General features: G+C 39.8%; 1 protein-coding gene across 2 annotated transcripts; it reads left to right on the forward strand.

Moving 5' to 3' along the window:
- The first annotated feature begins 639 nt into the window (after positions 1-639).
- CRBN (cereblon) lies at positions 640-20,888 on the forward strand. Of its 2 annotated transcripts, none has more exons than XM_080606002.1 (11): positions 640-965; positions 4,581-4,690; positions 4,859-5,061; positions 5,942-6,091; positions 7,451-7,613; positions 10,812-10,874; positions 11,575-11,659; positions 12,192-12,307; positions 13,798-13,862; positions 15,610-15,741; positions 17,314-20,888. In XM_080606002.1, the coding sequence occupies exons 1-11, from the start codon at positions 899-901 to the stop codon at positions 17,495-17,497; spliced, it is 1,338 nt and encodes a 445-aa protein (XP_080462128.1). In that variant the 5' UTR covers positions 640-898; the 3' UTR covers positions 17,498-20,888. The 2 variants fall into 2 exon arrangements, with proteins under 2 accessions (XP_080462128.1, XP_080462127.1); XM_080606001.1 differs by having other exon boundaries at positions 657-965; positions 4,578-4,690.
- The last annotated feature ends 3,900 nt before the right edge of the window (positions 20,889-24,788 follow it).

A 24,788-nucleotide genomic window follows, 5' to 3' on the forward strand; every position in this document is an offset into this window, starting at 1 on the left:
ACAGCCCGGCTGTGGGGGTGTTCCGAGGCCGACCGCTGATCAGCACAGCACAACGCTGCTCAGTACTCAGGTGGAAATGAGCGGCCAGCCCCTAGGTTGGTATGTGTCTGTGCTATTTATCTTTAAAACACGTTTCTCTGAAACACCTTAATTCCGAGAAACGTAGGAGCACGCGTTTGGGAGCATCGCATGGGATTTAGTGATTTGTGAGAGTATGCAGCAGATGCCAACGGCAACAAAAAGTAAGCATTTTAACAGAACGGGAGAAGGCCCAGGGGTTTGGTATGATGGCTTTCATTCTTTTAAAGGCGGAAGGCAATACGTAACTGGTGGGACAGGGCAGAGCAGGGCAGCAAACCCACTCGGCCTCTACCTCGCCGTGTCAGCCGGCCCTGCCGCACACCAGCAGCAGGACAACTGCGACCTGCTCCTGGGCATGACGCTGGCCTCGCGTCAGGACGACATTTTGCACTTTTGGCTGGAAGTCTGAAGCATTTAGTTTCGGCTGTGCTACAAAACACAGCTTTCATCTTTTATTTTCCGTGCATAAAACCAATTTTCACCGAAGTTCTCAAGGAGGGAAGGGACCCGTCTGCACCACACACAGCGTGCTGGGCACTGAGGACGACACGAGGCTATAAAACCGCCTCGAGCACCCTCAGCAGGGCACGGGCAGGCTCGAGGCCGGCAGGCAGGCCCTGAGGCCCGGTGCCGGTCCGAGGGACGAGCCCAGGCCCAGCGGGGCGCCCCGAAGGGGACCGGGCACCGCCAGGGGCCGCTGTGCCACCGCCGGGGGCCGCGGCTCCTGTGCCGGCTCCGGCGGCTCCTCCTCCTCCTCCTCGCCCTCCTCCTCCTCCGGCGGCGGCGGCTTCCCAGGCTCCTCTCCGGGTAAACAGCGATGGCCGCCGAGGAGGGAGGCGGCGAGCCCCGCAACAACATGGGCAACCACCTGCAGCCGGCGCCCGGTAATGGCCGCCGGGGGGAGGAGAGGCGGCGGGGCCGGGGGCAGCGGGCAGGAGCCGGGCGTGAGGCAGGGCCGGGGCCGGGGCCGGGCCGCGGGGCGGGGCCGGGGTCGGGGGCAGGGGCAGGGGCAGCGGGGCGGGCTCGGGACCGGCTGCGGGGGGAGCTCAGCCCCGCTGCGGGCCTGGGGAGGGAGCCGGGGAAGGCTGCGGGGAGGCCTCCGGGCTGTTTTTGGGAGCTGAAGCGGCAGGGAACGGCGAGTGGGGTGAAAATGATCGAGCAGTAGAGCTGAGGGTGTGCTGCTGGTGGAGAAATGTGGGGTGGCCAGCTGGGCGAGCTGCAGGGGGGCCAGGCTGCTTGGGCCAGAACAGGGAGGAGGGCAGTGAAGCTGTGCAGGTCACCAGCCACCCTGTCCTGTCCCAGCCCGTCCCGTCCTGCTGCCCCTGGGCCTCAGCAGGCCTCTGGGGTGCAGGAGCCCGTCCTGAGTGCTCTGCCGTAGCTCACCCTAGCATATGTCTGAGGCCGGGCAGCAGTGGGAGGTGTCCCTGCCTTGCTGCTGCTCATGTTGTCACAATTCATCTTTAGGTAGGTGCACGGTGCTAACAGCCTTCCTGCTTATCAGCCTTCCCGCTAATGAAACTGCGGGCGTCGCTCATCGTCTGCATGCCCAGCGCTGGCAGTGCCGGCTGCTCGTAGCTGGGGTTGTGCAGAGGTTGTCCGCACCAGGCAGGGCTCAGAGAAGGGCAAAATCAGCTGTTATTGTACGTCTTGTGTCGTTTTTATTTATTGACCGAGTCCAGCAGTCTGTAGTGGAAGAACAGACGCTCAGGCACCGGGCCTGTAGACATTAGGCAGCTGGTCAGGTGAAAGTGCTGAAAAGGCGTAGTTTCCACCAACGTGGGCAAATGCAGATACCCGACTCTGCAAATTTGGGCCTCTGTAAAACCTAACAAAACTTGAGGAAATCTTCTGTTGTTTTAGAAAGCCTCCACTCAGTCTAAATGCTCTGTAATGCCATTAGTAAACAGGGAAGCAGGATGTCCTCTGTACCGCACTTGAGGGCAGCGTTGAATTCCACGCCGTGTCCAGACTTCCTGCAGTGTTCATGCTGGAATTTGTAGAGCAGCCTGGTTTGTTCGCATACACTGTCATAATTCCTTGTGTAGGTACCCAGCGCATAATAACGTGCATTTTTCTGATTTAGCATATAGTGCCTCCAAAGTGACGTGAGCTCATGTTTTGGTTTTGGAAGCACCTCCTGCTAAACAAGAAAAAAAAATTATTTCAGAATAAGCATGCATATAGCAGTAAGTCCTGCTCATAACTGATGCAGTTTGCTGTGGAAGGAAATTCTATGAGAATTGTGCCTTTGGCACTTGCCGTTCTCTTGTTCCTGTGTACTTGAGGTCTCATTAATCATGAAAAAAAAAATCAACAAAAATGTGGTTAAATGACAAATATACAGTTCCTTTTGTCTTCCATCTCCTGTTCCTGTAGTGTGACTGAGTAGGAGAGTGAAGCCGGCGGTGTGTTTTCGACATTCACATGGTGCTGCTGCAGTAAAATGAGTCATCATTCCTCTCAGCCCTCCAGATTCCCTCTGCCACCACGCAGCCCTTAGTGTGCGATTTGGGAGAGAACGACCAAAAGTTTGCAGGACGCAGTTGCTCTCAGATCAATGACTGTAAATTCCTTTTGTGCTCCAAAGAGCAAATGAAACAGCCTCTGTCTAAAAGGCTATTAAAACTGCTAATGATTCATACAATTTAATGAGTGCATGTAAACCAGAATATAATTTTCGAAGGAGACAGCTTCCCTCCCTGCAGCCCATGCTGCTGCAGCAGAACCACGTAAAAACTTTCCATTCTTTGTCTCCATCGAGCTAAAGAGCATGCTGGCCCTCTTGTACATTTTAAACATTTTGCAGTCATTTATGCTTCGGATTCCGAACTCAATATCATGGAAGAAAAAATTTATGCAGAAATAGAATATATTTTTACAATAATTAGGAAGTTGATGTCTTACTGCTTTAAGTTATGTAATTAATAAAACACCAAGGAGAGTCTGTAACCTCCTGTAATGCTGTATCATTTCTGTTCGATATAAATACAGTATTGGCTGGATCTGTAGCGTCAGCATGTCGTGCTATTCCTCCTACAGAGAAAGGTCTGTAAACTGCAAGATCTAAAAAAAACCAAGTGAGATAAAACCAAAACATGACCATCAACTGAACATTTTGTAAAGAGTAGGTTTAACAAATGTGCCTGAAGGCCAAGGAGGGGAAATACACACTCTCCAGAGACAGCTCATCTCTTCATTGTTGTCTCGTCCTCCCACTCAGAAGGAGTACGATCTAAGTGAGCAAGGGTGCTGGTGTTTCTGAAGGAAGGATCCTTACAAACCCTATCCCTTCGTAAGGTTTGTTCACAGTACGTTTCAGATGAGATAATCGCTCCACCTTTAAGTTGTCAGCACTAATTGCAAAGACAGGCAACTGGATAGACTACTGTAAGGATATTTTCCTGCTGACGTATTAGATTTCAAGATCTAAATCATGGTTTTTGGCACTGTTGGGATTATCTTTTACTCAGCAGCTACTGGCATAAGAATCCTGCAGATATGATTTACAAAGTTTATAACAAATCTAATTCAGACATGTCATGGCATATAAATATTATTTATGTTCCAAGTGTCAGGAAATAGGATCAAATAATACAATTACAAATGTGTGTTAATCACGTTGTATTTGTTCTGGGTGAGTATTTACAGGCACACATTATATGGTAATACGTGGAATGGTCAGTGAAACAGCATTTTAGAAACACTTTTTTTTTCTAGTTTAACATATTTGTGTGGATTTTATACAGACAAATGCACTGGCTATGTGTTTAAATAATAAAACATACTGATAATTTATCTGTCTTCTTGCCTGAAAGTAATTTCAGGATTGATACCTAGAACTGAGAAATGACAAGAAAGTAGTAATTTTTAAATACTGTTTTGTACCTGAAGGTCTTTGTAGAGTCATAATACTGAATTCCTTTGTGGTTACCTTTCCTGTGTGTGCCTTTCTGTGTGCGCTGCGTTTTGTGATTATGTGTGGTACACACTGAGCAGAGGGTGACAGCAGTGAAAGAGCCTAAAAATATCAGCAAGAGGCTGTGTGAATGTAGAGCTTCAGATTACCTGGAAGTCAGTTGTTTTATGAACAGTTATACTGTACAGTGTTGTACCGCTGTAAGTGGTGTATTCAGCATCCTGTAAGAAATTAAGTTAGCTGGCGTCCCTGCGTTACAGGCAGAAGACGTTAGGAATTGAAACTAAAAACTACTACTGAAGTAAAAATCTGAACTGTCAGAATTTGTCAGAATTTTGTCCAAAAAAGGTTGTTCCTTAGCCTTTCAAAAATAAATTACCAGCTTTTGACCCTTGCTATAGAACAGTGATTTTGCTGTAACCGCAAGAATTTTTCATAGTTTTTACAAATATGCAAGCTGCTTCCCTGTGAAGAAGGGCTTTAGCCTGGGAATATTGAATGTGTTTCTATGATTCTCTTTTCTCCGTATTTTAATTTTCATTGGTTGATTTGTACACAGTATTCCTTATGTGCTTATTAGCAGAGAGTGAGGAAGAGGATGACAACGAAATGGAAGTGGAAGATCAAGATGGTAAAGAAGCCGAAAAGCCCAACATCATTAATTTTGACACCAGTTTGCCAACATCACATGTGGTATGTCTTTCTCTATGTGTCTTCCATTAAATGCAGTTTGAAGAAGTTTTGATTGGTTTTGCATAACTCTGTTGTAAAAGCCTTAGGTTAAAGGCCTAATTTTATTTTGTCCTTGTAAATCAACCCAGCCTGTTGTACTGCTGTCATTTCCTTACTTATTGTTTTCAGTATTTAGGTTCTGATATGGAAGAGTTTCATGGGAGGACGGTGCACGACGACGACAGCTGTCAAGTGATCCCAGTGTTGCCCCACGTGATGGTGATGTTGATTCCTGGACAGACGTTACCTCTTCAGCTTTTTCGCCCTCAAGAGGTTAGCATGGTGCGGAATTTAATTCAGAAAGACAGAACATTTGCTGTTCTTGCATACAGGTAAAATACACGAGTGGGTTTACTGATGGTATGCAGCATGTATTTGTAGCACAGTTACTTTGGATACTAAATCAAAAGCAGATGATTGCATCAGTTTTGTGGTGAATAACTAAGTTGTGGTCCGAAATTGTTAGGCAAAAGATACCTTCCAGCACATCGTGAAGAGGGTTTCATGTGTTACTGGGTTGCTTCATGACAGTATCACGTTTGTATTAGAGGAACAGAAAGTGTCCATCTGCTGTCCTAGTTTGAGCATCCTTTTGTAATTAGTCACTCTTTGAATGTATTGCCCCATTTTGCTTAAAGAAGCATCCTTAATTTGAAATACAAAAATGAGATTCTTGTTCTGACAACTTCATTGGCATAAAGGTGTATTTGCTTGCTTTGTGTACAAACAAGTGCACACAACGGTTGGACAAGAGAGTAGAGAGACATGAGATGTTAGAGAAATGGAAAAGGTAAAGGCTAATATGTCCCAGAAGAAGCCGGGAGCATTCATCCCTCTTTTCCCCACATTTACTATGGTTTAATTATGTAGGAAGTGGGAATGGTTGTTTTTGGAAAGTTGGTCTAAAGAATTTTGAATGTTGGCATTTCCGATACAGGTACATTGGTGATCCCTGTGTTCCCAGATTTTACCTCTACACCTCTAAAACCAAATTAACTGGTTTGAAAAAAAAAAAAAAAGATACCATTAGAAGTTGCTTTTAAAATGGAAAAATAATGGCTGTAGTTAATTGAAAGTATTTTACCAAGTTTAGCTTTTTGCTAACAGTAAGTGGTAAGACTGTACAGCCAGTGCAGGTGGATTAACTTGTGAAATCTGAATGAACAGTACTATGTGGAGGGTAGGTAACCTTTTTAATCCTTTTACTTTTAGTAATGTACGTGAAAGGGAAGCACATTTTGGAACAACAGCAGAAATATATGCCTACAGAGAAGAGCAGGAATATGGAATTGAAACAGTCAAAGTGAAAGCAATAGGAAGACAGAGGTTCAAGGTGCTTGAAATACGAACCCAGTCGGATGGGTAAGAAAATAATGTATTTAATTTTACATAATGCAAATCTTGTTTCACCAAGGCATTTACCATATATTGGGGTGCATCTGGCCTGTCAGTCACACAACTGACTGATTGGTGTTTTTATGTTTAATTGGTAATTTCTTCAAGTATGTGTTTTAGTTAGAGCTTTGTTCTAAAATTCTCTAGAGTGTTTGCCGGTATTTTGATGTGGTGTGTGTGTGAAAACATCTGTGACAACATCTTTGTTTCTGAAAACTAAGCCAGAAAAAGATGTTGATTTACCTGCATTATAAGTGGTAAAACTTTCAATATCTCTCACATCTGTGCTTAAACCAAATGTGAAATGAGAAGATACTCTCCTTTATCAGGTATGTGCCTTGTGTTGTCTTGTAGAAGGGCTCCCTGATACCATAGATATGCCTCCCTGGCACCATAGATACCATTCTTAGGCTTTCACGACCTTCAGGTGAAGAAATAAAAAATACCTGTTATACTTGCTATTTCTTACTATCTACCCTTTGGTTACAGTTAACAAATTCTGAATTTTACTATATAAAAAACTCAGTGTTGAACACAAGATGGCAGCACTTGGATAACTGCAGCAGCAATGGAGTTGTTCAGAATGCTGATCTAGAAACAGTTACAATCTGTGCTGTTAAAGCATTTTATTTTGATGGTTTCTCATCTACTGACTAGGAAAGAACGCTTTTATACAGCATGTCCACAAGTTTCATTCATAAGTCTGAATTTTTAAATGTATGAAATAAAGGAAGTGAGATGAATTTTCTCATCATGGCAAGCTCTAGATTTGTTGGAATGACTTAAACTTATATATAGCTACTCTGCTTTCAAATACTTTAAAATACAGCAGATACCCTGTGCTTTAAGATACGTAGGCATTCCCGTTGTATCTCATGGAAAAGGAAGTTAACTGTGAGAGGAAAAAAGCAAAGTAACTTTTGGTGAAAAAGTTAGAGCAGTGATTTTCTAGTTTTGTATGCCAGTGCAAAAATATTTGGTAGGCAGCTAGTTCTGATTTTTAAAGGCAAATGAAAAATAGAGATTGAAGAATCTTCAGTGTATTGCTTCTGTCTTCATTTTAGGCATACTAGAGTCCAGTTAGCACAGTGGCTTTAATAATTTAGCAGAGGATGTCTGTATTTTGCATTCGTATGTTTGGATGCTACAAATGTGCTGTATGATCCCTATGGTAATTTGATTTACGTTGCTACAACTTAAAAAAAAAAACTTGGATGAAATGGATTCTTGCTTGAATTCTATAGTACCATGTAGTGATAAGCAGTAAAATCAATTTTTGAAACTCTAGTGTATGTGTATATATCTGTCTTTTTTTCCTTTTATCAGAATCCAGCAGGCTAAAGTACAAATCCTCCCTGAGCGAGTGCTGCCTTCAACAATGTCAGCAGTACAGCTGCAGTCTCTCAGCCGATGCCACATATTTCCTTCTTCAAAGCCTACAGCGTGGCAGGACCGAGCTTTACGTCAGTGGTGGCAGAAATATCAAAAGGTCAGAAGCTAATTTTTTTTAAAATTACTATGTTTGACAGTATTTTGAAAATGAGTATGAAATTCCATCTGTCTTCAGAAGTGGATGCACAACTGGGACGCTAGATGCCAACCTTCTGCTTTTTTACAGGCTGTGTGATTATTTATCAACTGTTAACGGCAGGGAAATACATGTTTTGTGTGCATTCTATTTGTTTTTGATTATAGTAGTATTTGATTAATGCTATTACCATAATATTCAATGTAATAATATTACAGTTGTTACTAATTTTTACATAAGCACCTCAGAGAGAATGATGATTGCTAAAGCGTATAGGTGATGAAGTGTTCATGAAAAAAACAACAAATTAATAGCTTTTTATTTGTAGGCAGGTCAAAGAAACATCTTGACGTTAACTGTCATTGCTGTGCCCATAAAAATATTGGCAGTGTTGACAGTGCCGTGGGTCTTGTTTTGTACTTACAGTAATGTTTGGCTTTGAAAGTGAGGGTGCTTTTATAACTCTTTCTCTGTGGCTGGTTGATAGAGGTAGAAGAGGTTCTTAAAGAGCCGAGGTGACTCTCAAATTTCAACAATGAAACGGAAGACCTTTGATGTCTAAAACGTAAGAACTTGGTTGTTTGGAATCATAACTCCATTTGCTAATTTTGCTTTAAAACCTGCTTCAGTTAGAGAATTGATTTCTGTACCTGCAGTTCCTTTTTTACAGAAAATGTGGATCCACAGTAGAAAGATGGACTCTGTTTTTTAACTCAGTCAAATATTCCCACCCAGTTGTTGGCTAACAGCTAAGCTGAAGGTCAGAGCTCTGAGCATGCTTTATGGTGCATGTTCACCTTCTTATAAACATTTATATATCTCAAGTTTTTGTTAATTTTTGTGCTTAGCAATTTTCTTTCTCAGTTTGCAGCAGTATTTCTGTACAACAAATTTATTCAGTCCAATTGCACATGCATTTCTAAATCTTTTTTTTTTATTATTATTATTTATTGGTATTTGTTTAACAGACTTTCTGGGATAGCTAATGTAGAACCCATTTTTACATTTAATTTAGAAATGTTCTTAAATTTTGTTATGTTATTGAAAGTGACACGCTAGAAAAAGGTCACAAATCTCTAATTGTTTAATGCAATCTACATACGTTGATGTGTTAGTTAATAGAGGAAGAAAGTGGTTTTACACACGAACAATGTGGGTGAACTAGCAGTTCCATGGTCTTACCAATTTTATTTCCTAGAGCTTTCAGAACTTTATTTGCTTTACTCTTTGATTAAAAACAAAACCAAAACAGTAGAGGAGAAATAATCACTATCAAGATGTTGGTATTGCCATTAGGGAATGAGGCTCTACTTTTACTTCACTGGTACAAATTCTGTCATTGCTTGTTTACACTATTTTTGCATCACTGCAGCTGTAACAATACTTGAAATCGGTAGGGAATTTGCACTAAGATCATAGGGCAGAATTTTCAAGACTCCTAAGTGGAGTCTTGCTACAAACTTCTGCATTGCTCAGGGGAACGATAAGGTGTGATTTGTGCTAGAGGCATCTGTGCTATTTAAAAGGTGCTAAAATATGCATTTATTCAAGTGAACGTGCGTGCACTTTTACCAGTATACAGCATTTTCCTTTAGAAGTCTGAAATAAAGCATGCTGTCAAAGGATAATTTTGCTGGAATAAATTACATTCCTATAATAAGCAGCCTGCTGGCATGTTGTACTAGCAGAGTTGTACCAGCAAAGCCTTTCAAGTGTAAACCTGGCTCCTTCTCAGGCACAAAGACCAACTATCATTAGCAGTCAGTAAGTGTGCACGGTGAGGTTAATGGGACAAGAGTTAGCACTGAGGACAGGAGAGAGGATGTGGTGAAACTCTAAACAATTCGCCACTATTTGGTTGGAGATACTTCTCCCACTGTAGAGAATTCATCAACTAATTAGAGAATTAACTAAGCAAATACCTTTACGCTGCTGGTAATTTGGTGGTTGACAAATTCAGTTTTGTCAGATGAGTGCAGTTAAAACGTAGGGTTTCTTGTCTGCAGGATATGCACAGGGTGCACACATGCTGAAGATACTTCAGAAGTGTTAGAGGCGTCCCTTTTTATTTTGTTCCACCTTACCTGCTGTGTTTTAGTGTGCAGATGTTTTAGTACACAATTCAAGGGCACGCATTAGTCATGCCCAGTGAAGTATGATGCAGCTAGCATGGCTAAATCCTGCTAGTGAAATTTTTATTTTAAAAGACTAGAAGTCAGTAAAAATAATTAAGAGACTTTTGGAGGACTTTTTTCTGATATTCTTGTTTTCTTCCTCCACGTTTGTTTCTTACTCCATAGTCCATTTGGGTATGTAATTTTATTCACACGAGGCTGCTAGATGGATATTGTGCAACATTTTGTTCACCGTCTTTGGGTAGCGATAATAAAGCTGTTTAATAAATTTTCAGTAGGCTGTCATAAGTATCGATGTTCAGTAAGCATTTCTGAAAACATGATTTCCATTACAAATAGATACAAGAACAAGAGTGGATAGCGATACGTGATTAAGCATCAAGGCTACACAACAGTTTTCTTAGTCAGAAATTGTTCTGCTGTGAGAAGGCATCCTCTGGAACTCCTGACTTGTGTGTTGTTATTTTTAGCTATGTTTTTAACACAACACTTTTCCGCTTTAAAAATATGACCATATATTCTTTGAATTTATAGATATCGGCTTAGGTACCTACTGTGGCCCATTAATCTCCTTCTTTCATTTTATGTATTTATGTGTTTGACTAAATTGATATGAAATGGTTTAATCACCTTACATAGTGATTTGCTGTGGTTGCTGAGGCATCAATAATTGATGGTGACTAAGGAACAGATGCGCTATCTAATAGTACTTAAGTTTTTTAACTGTCTACATTTCAGATAGATACTGTTTGGAGATGTGTATTTCTCATTAGTAAGCAGTAAAAATACTTTTAATGCTGAGACAGATTTTCTGAGAAAATCTATGTATTGTTTATTTTATGCAAAAGTCCTCAGTGCATCTGAGAAGTGTTTTGGAAGCCTCATGTTGAAGTACTGGTTTTTATGGTGATCATTTGTTGTATCTTTAAATAGTCAAATATGCCTCTGTTTTATTTGTGTAAACAAGAAATGTTGGTAAGATCTGTCAGTGTTAAAGAACAAATATTTGTGATTTTGGTTTTAGAGGAAGTTTCACTGTGCCAGTTTGACATCTTGGCCTCCCTGGCTTTACTCTTTGTATGATGCTGTAAGTATTACCAAATAATATCTAATTATTGGATAATATAAAAGTTTTCATTTTGTTGGCTTGTAAGTTATGTTTTAAAGAAGGGTACAGCTTTCAGTTTACTGGTAGGAGCGGGAAGGACTTGCCTGTGTATAGTTGTTCCCTGGTGCTAGAGCACGCATCTGGAATAGATATGAGAGGTTCGGGTTCTTGTTCTGCTGTCGTGGAGCAAAAAACTTGATCCTCTGTCCCACACGCCTCAAATGAGTGTCCTAACCAACTTCAGTCTCAGGTGTCGGCTTACTTAAAAAATATAGATATTTTATATGTATAATATATGTAATTTATTTCTTTATTTATGTATGTAGATATGTATATTAATACATAAAGCAATTACTGTAAGGGAGGGACAGGTAGGGAGAAGGCTAATTCTGCCTAACCCTGATCTGTTTTATACATCTCTAGAATTTGAATAGTTGTCTACTTACCTGAGATGAGATTTATACCTACCACTGGTTGATTTTTGCCCATTTCCCATCTTCTTTTGCACTTAAGTTAAAAATACACAGGTATGAAGTGTTTATAATTATTGTAAGTCTTAAAAGCTAATGTCCACTAGGGAAAATAGCTTACTCTACATCTTGCTTCCTTTTTTTTTTTTTTTTTTTAAAGAAAACAGAAATACCTATGTATTTAAATTAGGCTTTTCTTCTAAAAAAAGGAAACCTTGATGGAAAGAGTCAAGAGGCAGCTACATGAATGGGATGAAAATCTTAAAGATGAGTCTCTTCCAACAAATCCAATAGGTATGATGTTCTTTAGCTTATGAAATCAAATATTATGTAGGAAAAAAAAATCCTAAGAAAATAAGGGTTAGATAATTACTTTCTATTGACAGTCCATTCTTCACTTCCAGTTTCCAGCAAACTTTGATGGCTGATTTTGACGAAAAGATGATAGAACTTTTAAAGGTGTGAACATCTCCAGCTGTTCTGAAAGATGTTCAGTAAAACAAATAGAACTCTGTTGCGCTCCATGGCAGGAAGAATGTGATACAAATCTTTCGTAAGAAAACATGAGCCAAAAGCATACTAGATTTTAAAAATTATTATGTAAGTCCAAGTGGTCAATCACCGGTGATCTTTAACTATGGATTAGACAAATATGTTAGAAGTAGTTTTAGGTGTACGTGATCCAGCCTTAGGGCAGAAGGATATGCTGAGATGACCTGTGAAAGTCCAATATAAACTTAAGTTTTAGCACTCAATCTGTGAGAAGAACTAGTAAGTTTTATTTCTTCCGTAAGTTCTAACAGGTCTGGTACTTTCTCATTTCTAGATTTTTCTTACAGAGTTGCTGCTTGCCTGCCAATTGATGATGCATTACGTATACAGTTGCTTAAAATAGGTAGTGCTGTTCAGCGACTCCGGTGTGAATTAGATATTATGAACAGAGTGAGTATTTGTTTTACCTGTTATTTACTTTAAATTGTTCTCTGTCACACACACACACAAAGTGACGGTTAAAATCTATAACAAATAACACGTCTAGAGAGTGAGTTTGGGAGTTTTTATTTTACCTTCACCTTGAAAAGATGACTTAAGAAAGAAAATGCTGTTAATTCTAGACTTTATTTGGCAGCAAGAGTCATATTTGCTTTTGTCAGAAATTATTTGAAAATACGCAGCAATTCCTTCACCAAGAGGTGGTGCTAGAAGTCTAGTGTTGTTGGTACCGATCTTAGGATCATCAGAACACCATATTGCTGTATAACATACTGCAATCAAGTAGCATTGTGCCATGAAGACTTGAGGACTTTGTAACAAAAGATAAATCTTTGTAGCATTGAGCTATTGAATATAAATCTTAGACTAAAAGGATTTTTGAAAAAGACATGTATTGACTTGTTAAGCAACACTTTTTAAAGTTATTTTAAAACTTCTCTTTTCTTATTTTCTTTCCATTCCATGGCCAGGTAATGCTCTAAATGTAGGATGTAGTTTATTTTTACATAGTACATTGCTTAATAATAGCATACTATAAATAATATTATGTATTATAATGCAAGTATTTGTCAGTCAAACTCATGTCGAATCCATCTGTTTTATGAGCAGTGTTTGCAAGAACGTCTTGCAACATTTCCAATAGCAGTTCAGATTGCTATTCTCTTTCTAAACAGAAAACATTAAAAGAGTCATCAGTATAATTAAAAGTTTTAACTGTAAACTTGCTTATGTCTGGTAGTGGTAGCTGGAACATTCACTATCCAATTTTTGAATGGAGAGACAAATTAATGTTTCATTAATGTGTTCATATAACAGCGCACCTCCTGAAAATTCATAGTAAAGCATTCTACTAAGCTGATTTTTAAACGGCTATTTTCTTGGTAATGTCAGTGATTGCTTGTTCGGCTTTATAGAAATTGTAGGGGAGAAATTGCTCTGTCATACTCTTTAAGAAAAAGGTCAATGCATCTTACATATTTGTCTTGAGAAATTTAAAATTATTGATCTACAGTATTCTCAAATTTAGCAAAACTTAATGATTGCATTCATCTTAATGATTGTATTCGTCTTCCTTTTGTGTTATATCTTAGAAGAGCAAAGTTGCTTTGTTTCTAAGTTAGATTTTAAAGACCTTAGCAAGTTGACTTGCTTATTGTGTAGTCAGATTAGTCAGATCCTCTTTTTATTTTAAAAAGCAAGTGTATAAAGATGATTTTTTTTTAATTTTATATAACAATTAACATTTACCATAAGTAATGAAAATGCCTAAACATTTTTATCCTTTGGTTTAAAGAGAAAATGTGATTGCTGCCCAGATAAACAAAGGAATTGGTACAAAGTCTATTATGAGGGAAGGGGAGAGAAATTTTATTATTTGCCAGCGTGCTGACAAGTATCTGGAAACGAATGAAATTACCATGTTGGTTTTTCTTTTCAAGTGTACATCTCTTTGTTGTAAGCAATGCCAAGATACAGAAATAACAACCAAGAATGAAATATTCAGGTGAGTTTATTGCTCTTAATCTTTGTGAGGTTCTTGATCAGAAACACTGGCACAGCAAAACATATTTTGCTGGGGTATGTCTTATAGCTAATGTGTTTTCCACAGCTCTAATAAAATTTAAGTAAATATTTATAGGGAATTTTCTTTATTAAACAGACCAAGTTATTTGAGCTTTTTTAATAAAAAGTTAGTAAATACAAACATCACCATGTATATTGGAACAGAAGTTAGTGTGAAAAGCCTTGTTATATCACCTAGTCCTGCATCTTGCCACATGCACTCTGTGGTGAGTTTTGAACTCCAAAACTCTACGTATAAAATTTGGGACCTCGTGAACTTTATTCAGAAATAATAGGACAAAAAATACTTTCCTGGCACTTCATTCTGACTTTCTGTACGCCAACAAACTTGAGCAGCAGATTAAAATGCACTAATTGTGTGGCACAGATAGGGTCCCGGGATGTTGTCGTATAAGCACATTACCTATGTATGTTGTTAAGCATTGTGATACCTCTCTCATTTAAAGAATATAGGAGTTAAGGCTAATAACCGTACTAGGCAGTATGCCCCCATTGTATATTTGACCTATACAATATTTTCCATGTTAAACAATGATAAGACTGTACATTTTCCAAATGATTGCTACTTCTGCCAGTCTTGTCATTGTTTTCATCTTGGATAACTAGTGTCAGTCCATCACCTATGATAATATGAAGGTTAAAAGATGCCTTGGTGAAAGAACGTAAGACTCCCCACAGTTTTCCTTTGTCAGTGTGAAAAGAAGCTGATGCAATAATTAAAACCCATTTCTTATCTTCCAATTAAATGATGGATTCCAGAAGTGACAATTCCTGCTGTGTTGACATGATGTACTTTGACAGAAGAATGATGAGATGTTAGTGTAATGAATGCACATTTTTGCTGACTTTTAAAGTTCAATTTAAGAGTAGCAATATAGATGCTACTTGTTTTTATTGGAAGTTGTTACTCAGTAGAGGCAAGTAAAATAAACTATGAGTCTGTCGTGCTTTTTTTTTGTTTGTTTTTTTACAACTACTGGGCTGTAGTTTTTTGAGGGAAACATTAATAACAACCTTAAATGGGGGAACTGCATAACAACATCCTGTCAGCTATCCTCTAATAACTTGTCCTCCTTAGCAAACAGCTGGGCAAGATGCAGCCGAACATTTTAATCCTTACTTGGGATAATATCTTTTTAACTACCTTTACTGAAGTAGAGACTTTTAACTAGGTAACAGGAGTATGTTAAGGCAGTCCCTTCCCTCGGCCTGCCAGCAGTGCCGGGCCTGAGGCACCCCAGGGCACGGCCGGCCCTCCTGGCTGCCAGGGCGCACTCCTGACTCGAATTCAAGTTGTCGTCAACAGCACTTCCTAATTTCTTATCGTCTGCAAACTTCGTATGCTTTTGAGTTCCACATGCAGATCATTTACAAAAACATTAAAGAGAACCGGCCCCAGAATGGAGTCCTGAGGAACTCCACTAGTGTCTGGTCACCAGCCAGAAGTAACCTCGCTATACTTGTTTGAATACTATTTTACGTAACGATTTTCTTTCAGTTTTTAATAACATAGTTAAAAATAGATATTTTTTTTTCTACAGACTGATGTAGTTCTTTTGCTGTGTAAAATAGTTTTAACCATTGGCTGTTTTTCATCTGTTTACATTTGAGAGCTTTTTTTTTTCTCTTTCTTGAACTTTGACTAAATTCTTAATTGTCTGTCATAGTTTGTCCTTATGTGGACCCATGGCAGCGTATGTGAATCCGCACGGATATATCCATGAAACTCTTACTGTATATAAAGCCTGCAACTTGAATCTCAGTGGACGACCATCGACAGAACACAGCTGGTTTCCTGGGTAATACAATTAGAAGAAAAATTATTAATAAATTTATTAATTTATTTAATTTTATTTTTATTTTACTAATTTATTAATAAATTCGGTTGTAAGTGTATTCCTATGACAGTAGAATAGTAAAACATAATTTTAAAATGTGTATGGTGATTTAGCTCATATGAAAAATAAGAAAGTAAATGTAGACTTTTCAAAATAAAAAAAATGATAAATTCATGTAAAATGTTTTCAGAATTTCTCTTGAATTTTTTTGAATATGTTAACATATTAAGATTTTAAAACATACCCTTTGAATCTCAGAGCTATGAACAGGATACTGATTTTCTGGGAATTTCTCTGTATATGGTTTTAAGTAAAACACAACTAGTACCAGAACTGTTGTTTCCATGCAGTTTTGTTTGATCATGAAGTATGTCAAGTACAAATTGAAAACATAGTGTATAAATGCAGTTACTCTACTGAGATATATTTTTTTAGACCTAAAAACCGAATAAATGTTATATTACTTTAAAAATGACTAACATTATATTAATCTGATTATTGTTAATTTTTTTAAGTACTCTCGTTCCCCGCAATAGTAGCGGACTTAATTGTCAAGATGTAAATGTGTACCTAATAATGAATGGTCTTGCATCAAAATGTCACACCTCTCTGGTAGGAATTTTTTTGCCTAGATAAGCATGCTTCAGGCACACGTTCAAAACTTTGAATATTTAACCTCTCAGCAGCAGCTGAAATGTCAAAATATATTTGAATTACAGTTTCACAGAAACATTATTTATAGTTCCACAAAAATACTTGTTACAGCTTCACCAAATCACTTTTCTGTGTGGCCCTTTCTGTACTGCAATGTCAGAAATCGTTCTTTTGTCCCTTTGGCTATTGTGTGTCTAAAGCAGCATAAAATAATACGTTGCTGTATTTCTAGCCAGTCCAAGGTTCTTGACTAATACATGTACTCATTGACTCCTGCATTTTTTTTTTTTAATTTCGTTTATTTTCTGGACTATCATAAAACGCTGAGTAATGACTTGGAGGGCAGGTGGTGTATCAGTCCTAAGAACTGCATGCTTTAAGATTCCCTGAGGAAAACTTTTAGCTCATAGTATCTGGAGTTAATTTTTCTCATCCTTACCTGTTTTCTTGGTTCTTTTCTTCTCTGGTTTTGAAATATTCACGTTCTGACTTTTGAAGCTGTTAAAGAAAAATCTGTCTGGAAAATGTGGTTCCCTTTTAATTTATCAGCAGTGCAAAAAACACTTTTATTTCCATTAAGTAACTTACTCTCCAAGAACCACTTTCTGACTCTTTTTTATGGCACACAGCATTTCATTATATTGTTGAAATGCTGTGCTACTAAAATACTCGTTACTTTCTGTACTTGAAAGCTGATTTATTTTTTAAGATTTGCAGGGTTTTAGATGAGAGCTGGATACCTTGATTCCCTGAGATTCTTTGAAAATCCAGCTTGAAACTATAATTCTCTTCTTACCTGATAAGTGAACTGTGGTCTAGTATTTTGAAAGCATCTTTTCTTTACAAGTCAGCATCAACCTTTTCTTTTGTTTTTGATAGGTATGCGTGGACTATAGCCCAGTGCAGAATCTGTGGGAACCACATGGGATGGAAGTTCACAGCTACCAAAAAGGATATGTCACCTCAAAAATTCTGGGGATTGACACGGTCTGCTCTCCTGCCTCGGATTCCAGAAACAGATGATGAATCGGGCCACGATAGATCACCGTTACTCTGCCTGTAATCTAGTAACCTGCTTTTGGAGATGAACAGGCAGTAGTCTGTCTCTTAGATGCATCTACTCAGTTCTGCATCTGATGCCTACTTAACCTTAAAACAGAACAAAAAACTACACTCCCCCCCCCAAAAAAAAACCACACCAAACAAGCAGGCTCACTACGTTTGGATTTGGTGTGCATCCACATTACTGTTGCTTCAGCCACCCTGAGAACTGAAGGTTGAATCTTTAAAATGACAGCTGGGGAGAGAAGGTGGTATGAGACACCAAGAAATCACTTTGATTCATCTGGCAGAGTTGACTGAACTTTCTACTTCTGTGTATAATTTCAGAAATGTTTACTGCTATCAACCTACAGTGAAAGAAGGAGACAAAAACTAAAATTGCAATTAAACAGAGTATAATTTATGCAATATATGATGGTAGATACCAGTTACTTACTGCGGAGTATTTCCCATAATATACTTATGTGTTTTTGATGAGAATCCCTGTTTCTAACTATGTGGAATACTTCCAATTTTATGCTTGTGCTGTTTCTCAAATATTAGCTGAATAACCATCAAAGAGAGTACAAGGCTGAAGCATGTATTTTGACTGATAGTGTGTTGGAAATGTTAGTGGCAGTGCTGTAACTGGCAGAAGCAAGAGCTGCCTGCAGCTAGAACAAGTATGTTACAAAATGCCCTTTGAAAAAAACTACATTATGTATATGGTCCTTATAAGTTATCTGATATATTGAGCATTTCTGACTTCAAAAGTCTTTTAAATTTTAAATTATTTATACAAAATATACAGATCAGTCCCAGAACATAAAATACATTGTCATTTACTGTTGAATGTGCTTATATTTACTTTTCAAAATTGCTTCTGTGAAGATTAGTTTACAGGTATGCATGCCCAGGGTTCCACGAAGTATCCTCTGCAATACGTGACTATGGAGATTTTTCACTAACACATATTTTGATAAGGGGGAGGCAACATATCTTTTTTTTTTTTCTTTTAGACTTTCATATCAGAAGGTAAAATTTTACATTAGCACCTTACCCTACAAAAGGCAAACGTTCCTGATTAAAACAGAAACAAAAGGCAGTGCTTTTTGTTTGTTTTTGTTTTCTGGAGTGCTGTCTGTGCTACAGACATGGGTGCCAAAACAGGGCAGCTTTTGCTGCTGCAGGGTTGATTTTTTTCATCAGAATGCACTTTGATGGCAGAAACTGAAGATGGCAAGATTTCTTCAGTTTGTGTGTCCATACATATTTTCTTTTGAAGCTTTTTCATTCACTCTTCATTTCTTCTGTGTAAATCTTTAAGAACTTGCATTATTAAATACTATGACACAAAACTGCTTAAGATTGAAGACATAAGCCACTAATTGTTCCTTCTCAGTCACACTCTTACATCAAACATGTAGCATGGATAGATTACTGCAGTGAAAGGCTAAAGCCAGACCTCTACAAGACAAGTAGCCGATTTAAGCGGTAATGTGGTATTTGTTACAGCACAGCTGAGAAAAAATCCAGATGTGAAAAGATGCTAGAAGCTGAAAGGCTGTTAGGATAGTTTATTATGCTAGGTATGTAGAAACTAATGATTGTGTAACTCAGGTTTAGTTCTTTGAAGCCTTCTACCTCTGTGCTTCTGTGATAACTTTTGTTCTCTCCGTAGACATCTTTAATACCATATTTAATTGTGTGTGCAGTGCTCTGACTTGCCAGTGAACCATGAAAAGCAATACTTCTTTGAATATAATTCTGAACAAATAGAGGGTGAACGATGGCTCATTTTCTTAAAGAAAACATTCTGTATTTTGATTATGTTTCTATAATAAGCTTTCAAAAGACTGACATGCTAAGCACTAGTGTGAGCAAGAGACTGTGAAACTTCTGTACTTAGCAACCACCTAAGTCATACTTAGCTTTCCCCCTCACTCCCTGCACAGGCACGGACATACATGCAGCACGCACATGGGTGCACACAGACACGTGTGGCTTAGCTATAGGCTTAGTTTATTTTTTCCCTCTGAGATACTCAAGTATCTGTTGTTCCTATCGCCCTCAGTAGGTCTTGTGGGCAGTGGGAAGCCTGAAGGTGCTTTAAAGTACCTTCTGCTGCCATTTGCTTTAAGCATCCACAGAGGGTTTGGTGAGTGGAGCTTTTAAAATGATCATTTTCTCAGCTCTCACTGAACTTCATAAGGTGTTTTGGGTTTTGGCCAAGTCTTTTAGATTGCCTCAACTGAAAAATGGCATTATGGTGGCAATGTTTGAATACAAAATAGGCATATTTTTGGTATTGTGTATATATAGTCAAATGTAAACTAATATAATTGAGATAAGTCAGAAGTAAATTTCGCTCTAACTTTATTGTTGATGATGCTTTTCCATCTGCCTAACCTTCTGTGTAATTTGCCATTTCAAAGTCCATGACAATTTCCAGGTTGAAAGCAAGTATAATTCACCTTGCTGCAGAAATGATGAATCCTGCTGTGGTGAAGCTGGCCATTGAAGTGGTACACATGTAAGAATTCCCAAAATGTACCGCACGTGACTTTCAGCGTGGATGTAGAGTTGTGAATGGTTCAATACGTTGGTTAATATTTTCTATGCTTCTTTTCTCTTTTTTGGAGAGAAAACTACTAGAATGTTGGGATTGTGAAGAACTATTTCTGACAAATATGGACATCATATGCTTTTGAGAGCTAAATACAAAGGAAATCAGCAAATTTTATGATAATAGCTGTATTTACTACATTCATGGGTTGGCATGTAGTTTCATGCTGTAATTAATCCAACTGACATGCTGGCTGCTGCCAAAAGGGACTGCTTCTCTTTTCTCTCCCACTGTAATTTGTGTCTGTATGTGAGACCTGGGAATTACAGAGTCACGGGATCGGAGTACTGATCACACAGCCACATCCGTGCCAGGTCTGACGGAGGAAGGACGAAGAAGCATCTGGGTGGGGGTGTAGACTGGGGACTGCCCCGTTGAGCAGAACATCTCAGCTGGGTTGGAGTACAAGTAGCATAGAACTGTTCGTTTCCAAGCTATCATTGCCGTAGCCGTAGAATAAAGACGTCATACAATCGGAGCCTGTAATTTTGCAAGTTTTCATATATTTTAGTTTAGATGAATAGGTAGAATCACAATAGGACATTTGCACACTTGTTCTGAAATGTTCGAACTGTTCTTTTTTAATAATAATGCTATTTTTGTATGTGCTGCAATTAATTTTGTTCCTCATTGTTTTTCACCTTTAATTGCTTTGTAAAAGCTGCAGAAGGGGTAGCACATTCTTTGCTTTAACTCTTCCTCTGCCTTTTGGGACAACTTTTTTCTGAAAAGTCTTGTTGCTTGCAAACATTTGCAAAGAATAAAACTCAATTTGTTTCAAAACTGATCTTGGAGGACACATTTTTTGCTGACTGGAACAGAAAGAAAATGGGTTTACACTGTGTTTCGAATTGTATTGGTTACAGAAAACAATGTTAAGGGAGTTGAGCAATGGGCACAGCTGCCTCCTCTACCCCTTCCACCTCAGCACTGCTCCTGGCTGGCCACTGGAGCCCAGCTGGGTGCCCAGGGAGCCGGGGCTCTGCCCAGGCTGGGGTCTCTTTTTTACCTATCCCCCTTCTTTGCTCCTCCTGCTCCCCCTTCGCCCTGCACACCTCCATGGCTTTGCAGAGCCCTGCAGTTTCTGCACCCTCCCAGTCTGGGCCCCCTGGTTCCCATCTTGTAGCTGTGAGCTTCGTCCTTCCTGGGACCAGCAGCACCTGCAGCTTGTTAGCCCACCCCTGAGCGTGACCAGGAGGCCTTAGAAGTCCTCCATCAGCTAACCCTGCTGGAGTAAACATTCCCTCATTCTTACGTGCTCTTATAAATCAGTGTGACCAACCAGACTTAGTTCCCGTCTTTCATATTATCCCTTATTGCTTTGGGTCCTTGACCCCGTACCCTTATTAAAGGAGCAGATACTCTCCTTCTAAGTACCCTGACAAATGTGTTCAGTAAATGAGGTTCTGCTTCAAAGAATGTCCAGCCTCAACAGGCAAAGAACAGACAAGACACACAAAGCATGAAGACAAAACATAGGTTGTCATTCCAATTAATAACTAATATGAACCCTTAGGACGTTTATCTCAAACTCTTCTGTCTCATCTGTGCACTTATTTTAATCTGCCTGAGCAATTCCTAGATAACACTGCTAGTGCGGGACTTTTTGTACTACAAGAATGTCCTGCTCTTAATAAAGCTCTGCAGCACGCCCTGGACATTTCCTTCCCCTGTATTTTCAAATCTTGGTGTCTTACAAGAGCTTTGCATGGCTGCATGATGACCCCCCCCCCCCCCCCCAAAATGTGCAGGTAGTACGAACTCGGGATGGGTGCCACGCTATTGGGAAAGCCCCACAGTTTTTCTAAGTGTTATACAAAATCACACAGAGTGTGTGACAAAAGCACAAGGATTGCGATGGGGATTGCCATACAGCTTCTTCACAAAGCTACTAGCACATGCCCTGGAGCATGCTTCCTGGCCTCGTATTTCTTTTGGTACATTTTTATCTGAAGGTACAATGACTAAATGAGGCTATAGGATTGTAGTTTAGGCTATATGCAGGTAGTGGAGCATGCTGAATTGAATTTCAGACTCTTTGGGAGCTATTGTCTTACCAAGTTATAAAGAAATTACCTAAAATGTCAAAGCTTTAAATCCTTGTCCCCTTGCACAGCCTGGTAATGAAGGATGCTGTTAGTCTTGCTAGCACAACGCTCTGTTAATGGAACATAATCTGCACTGTCCCGTCGGAGCTGGGAGAAGCTTTTGAAGGGAGGAAAAGGAATGATTACACTACAGCCGGTCCTGCTCGACAATATTCCGCTAGATTTGTTGATTTATTGAGGCTTGTAAGAAAGGTTACCCACCTGAACGAGAGCCCTTATAGAAGACTGGATACCTAAAGATGTTACCCCTGATTTTACTGGCTCCATAGAGAAATTATAACGGGTCTGATATGGGAGTGTGCTCCATGGCTTCCGTAATCTTAGAGTGCTCTTCTAGAAAAGGCAAATGTGACTTTTAGAGTGCTGAGAGGCCACACTAATTGAAAAGATTCATCAGTGTCCAAGTATTGTGGCACTTGTCTGCATTCAGACACAGTTTATGTTTTCCTCGCTGTACACATTTTTTCTCTGCCCACTGGTACCTCTGCTTCTAGTATATGGGAACAAATACGTTGGTATTGCCATCAAAAAACTATTTGAGTCCTAATCCCTCAAGATTCCCATTTAAGTTAATGAGCCATTTGTGTCTGTACCATATGGGGAAGTAAAATAAGGATAATAATCCTGCTTTTATGTTCAGCTAGATGAATTCCCATGTACAACGCTTATTTATTGTGCAAGCTGTAGATACAGGCATCGCTCCTTCCCCAAGCTGAACTGAAACAAGGTCGGGGGGGGGGGGGGGGGTGAGGTGTAAACTTAACAGACCATGGCACAGTTCATAACTGTTTAGGAAGCACAGTTCCCAGAAGCGAATGTGTGCTGGAGATTTCTTTGTGAATCTACTCCACCATGTTACTGCGTTTGGAAACCCAGCGCAGCGCCTGGCCCACTCCAGCCACGCCACCGGGGTGACTTCAGGGGCTGTGCCTGGTTTGTGGGGGCGTGGGGACAGAGCTACAGGCCCTGCACACACCTGCAGAAAATATTCTTTCAACAGGTGCAGGGAAACTGAGGCAAGGGCACAGGGAACAGATTACTTCAGGCTGGTGACCAGACACTAGCGGGGTTCTTCAGGACGCCATTTTGAGGCCAATTCTCTTCAATGGTAAATGATCTGCACACAGGACTCAAAAGTATACGAAGTTTGAAGATGAGAGGAAATTAGGAAGTGCTGCCGACGGCATCTTGAATACGAATCAGGAGGGACCCTGGCAGCCAGGAGGGCCGGCCGTGCCCTGGAGTGCCTCAGGCCCGTCTCTGCTGGCAGGCTGAGGGAACGGATTGCCTACAGTGCAGGCACCATGTGCTGCACAGGCCGGGCCTCCACAGGAGGCGGCCTGTGGTGGCCGCCTCCTCAAGGCCTCTATACACGTATGTACGTATACAGCAGACATATATAGAGCTATGTGCACATAGATGTAGCTGTATATGCACTGGAAAGGCCAGTGTGGCAGTGTCTGGGGGAGCTGCTCCAGACGCTGCCCTGTGGCGCAGCTGACATTCCTCTGAAGGGTTTGCTGAGCTGCTGTGCCGCCCACCAGGTGGGCGTGGGGCATTTGTGGTTATTTTCCTCCTCATATCTTTCCTTCAGGCCTTGGGTTCATGGGCTCTGCAGGGAGAATCAGCCATGCCCTTTCCCCTAAAAATTCATTCAAGCCAATCTGGCCTTTCAATCATTTTTACAGATCATTACATTTTGAGAGAATGGTAAAAACGTTCATCAATCCTCAGAAACCATCTGTGAGGGAAGCCAGTTTGGATTATTTACCATTTTGCCCTTCACACAAGGTTTCCCCCCAGGGCAGCGATGAACTTGGGCAGGGGAGGCACCTGTGGCTCCCTCAAACACAGCGGCTCTGGGCTGCAAGGATGTTTTGGTCTGTGCACTCCTGTCCTGCTGCTCCAGACTCCAATTTGAACGAAAATTAGCTTCACACACAGGAAAAAGAGAGTTTATTTCATTATTCTTTGCAAACTGTTGAGATATGTCCCCCCAAGGACAAGAGGGTATATGGGAAATGTTAATCTTTTTTTTTTTTTTTTTAAGAGAAAAAAAAAAAAAGAAAAAACACCAACCAAACTGAAATAGATTGATTTACATCAATACTGGCAGCTGATTTTTAAAAGGGACATCACAGTGGGGAGCAGCGGACAGCTACCAACCAGCAAATCCCCATGTGTTTCTGATACGTAACTTTTAACTAAAACACATTGTGCACATTGTTTGACCAGTCAGGTAATCCTTTGGAGAAGGGAATTTTACTTGACCATCTATGTTTAAATGCTTCATCTCTTATCTCCCAATCTGATATTTAAATATTTTGTACTCTATAAAAAAATGTTTATTCAAACAGATCATTTTCCAGAACTCAGCCTCATACTGGTTGTTTAAAATATGCCGTTGTTTTGATTGAACGCAGTTTCCTTTTTACTAGGATTTAATTTCTTTGAGATGTAATAAAACAGAGATGCTGGAAAAACCAAATGGAAAGAAGTATAACAAGACTTTTAAACGAGCTATTTGAGCACATGTGCTAACCATGCTGAATTCAGAGCAGGACTATTTAATTATGATG

Source organism: Anser brachyrhynchus (genome assembly GCF_964034855.1).
Source record: "Anser brachyrhynchus genome assembly, chromosome: 10".
Classification (NCBI taxonomy): domain Eukaryota; kingdom Metazoa; phylum Chordata; class Aves; order Anseriformes; family Anatidae; genus Anser; species Anser brachyrhynchus.

Coding starts and splice junctions, on each gene's coding strand:
- CRBN (XM_080606001.1), top strand. CDS start 899: ATGGCCGCCGAGGAGGGAGGCGGCGAGCCCCGCAACAACATGGGCAAC. Junction 4,691..4,858: donor GTTTGCCAACATCACATGTG/GTATGTCTTTCT, acceptor TATTGTTTTCAG/TATTTAGGTTCTGATATGGA. Junction 12,308..13,797: donor AATTAGATATTATGAACAGA/GTGAGTATTTGT, acceptor TTTCTTTTCAAG/TGTACATCTCTTTGTTGTAA.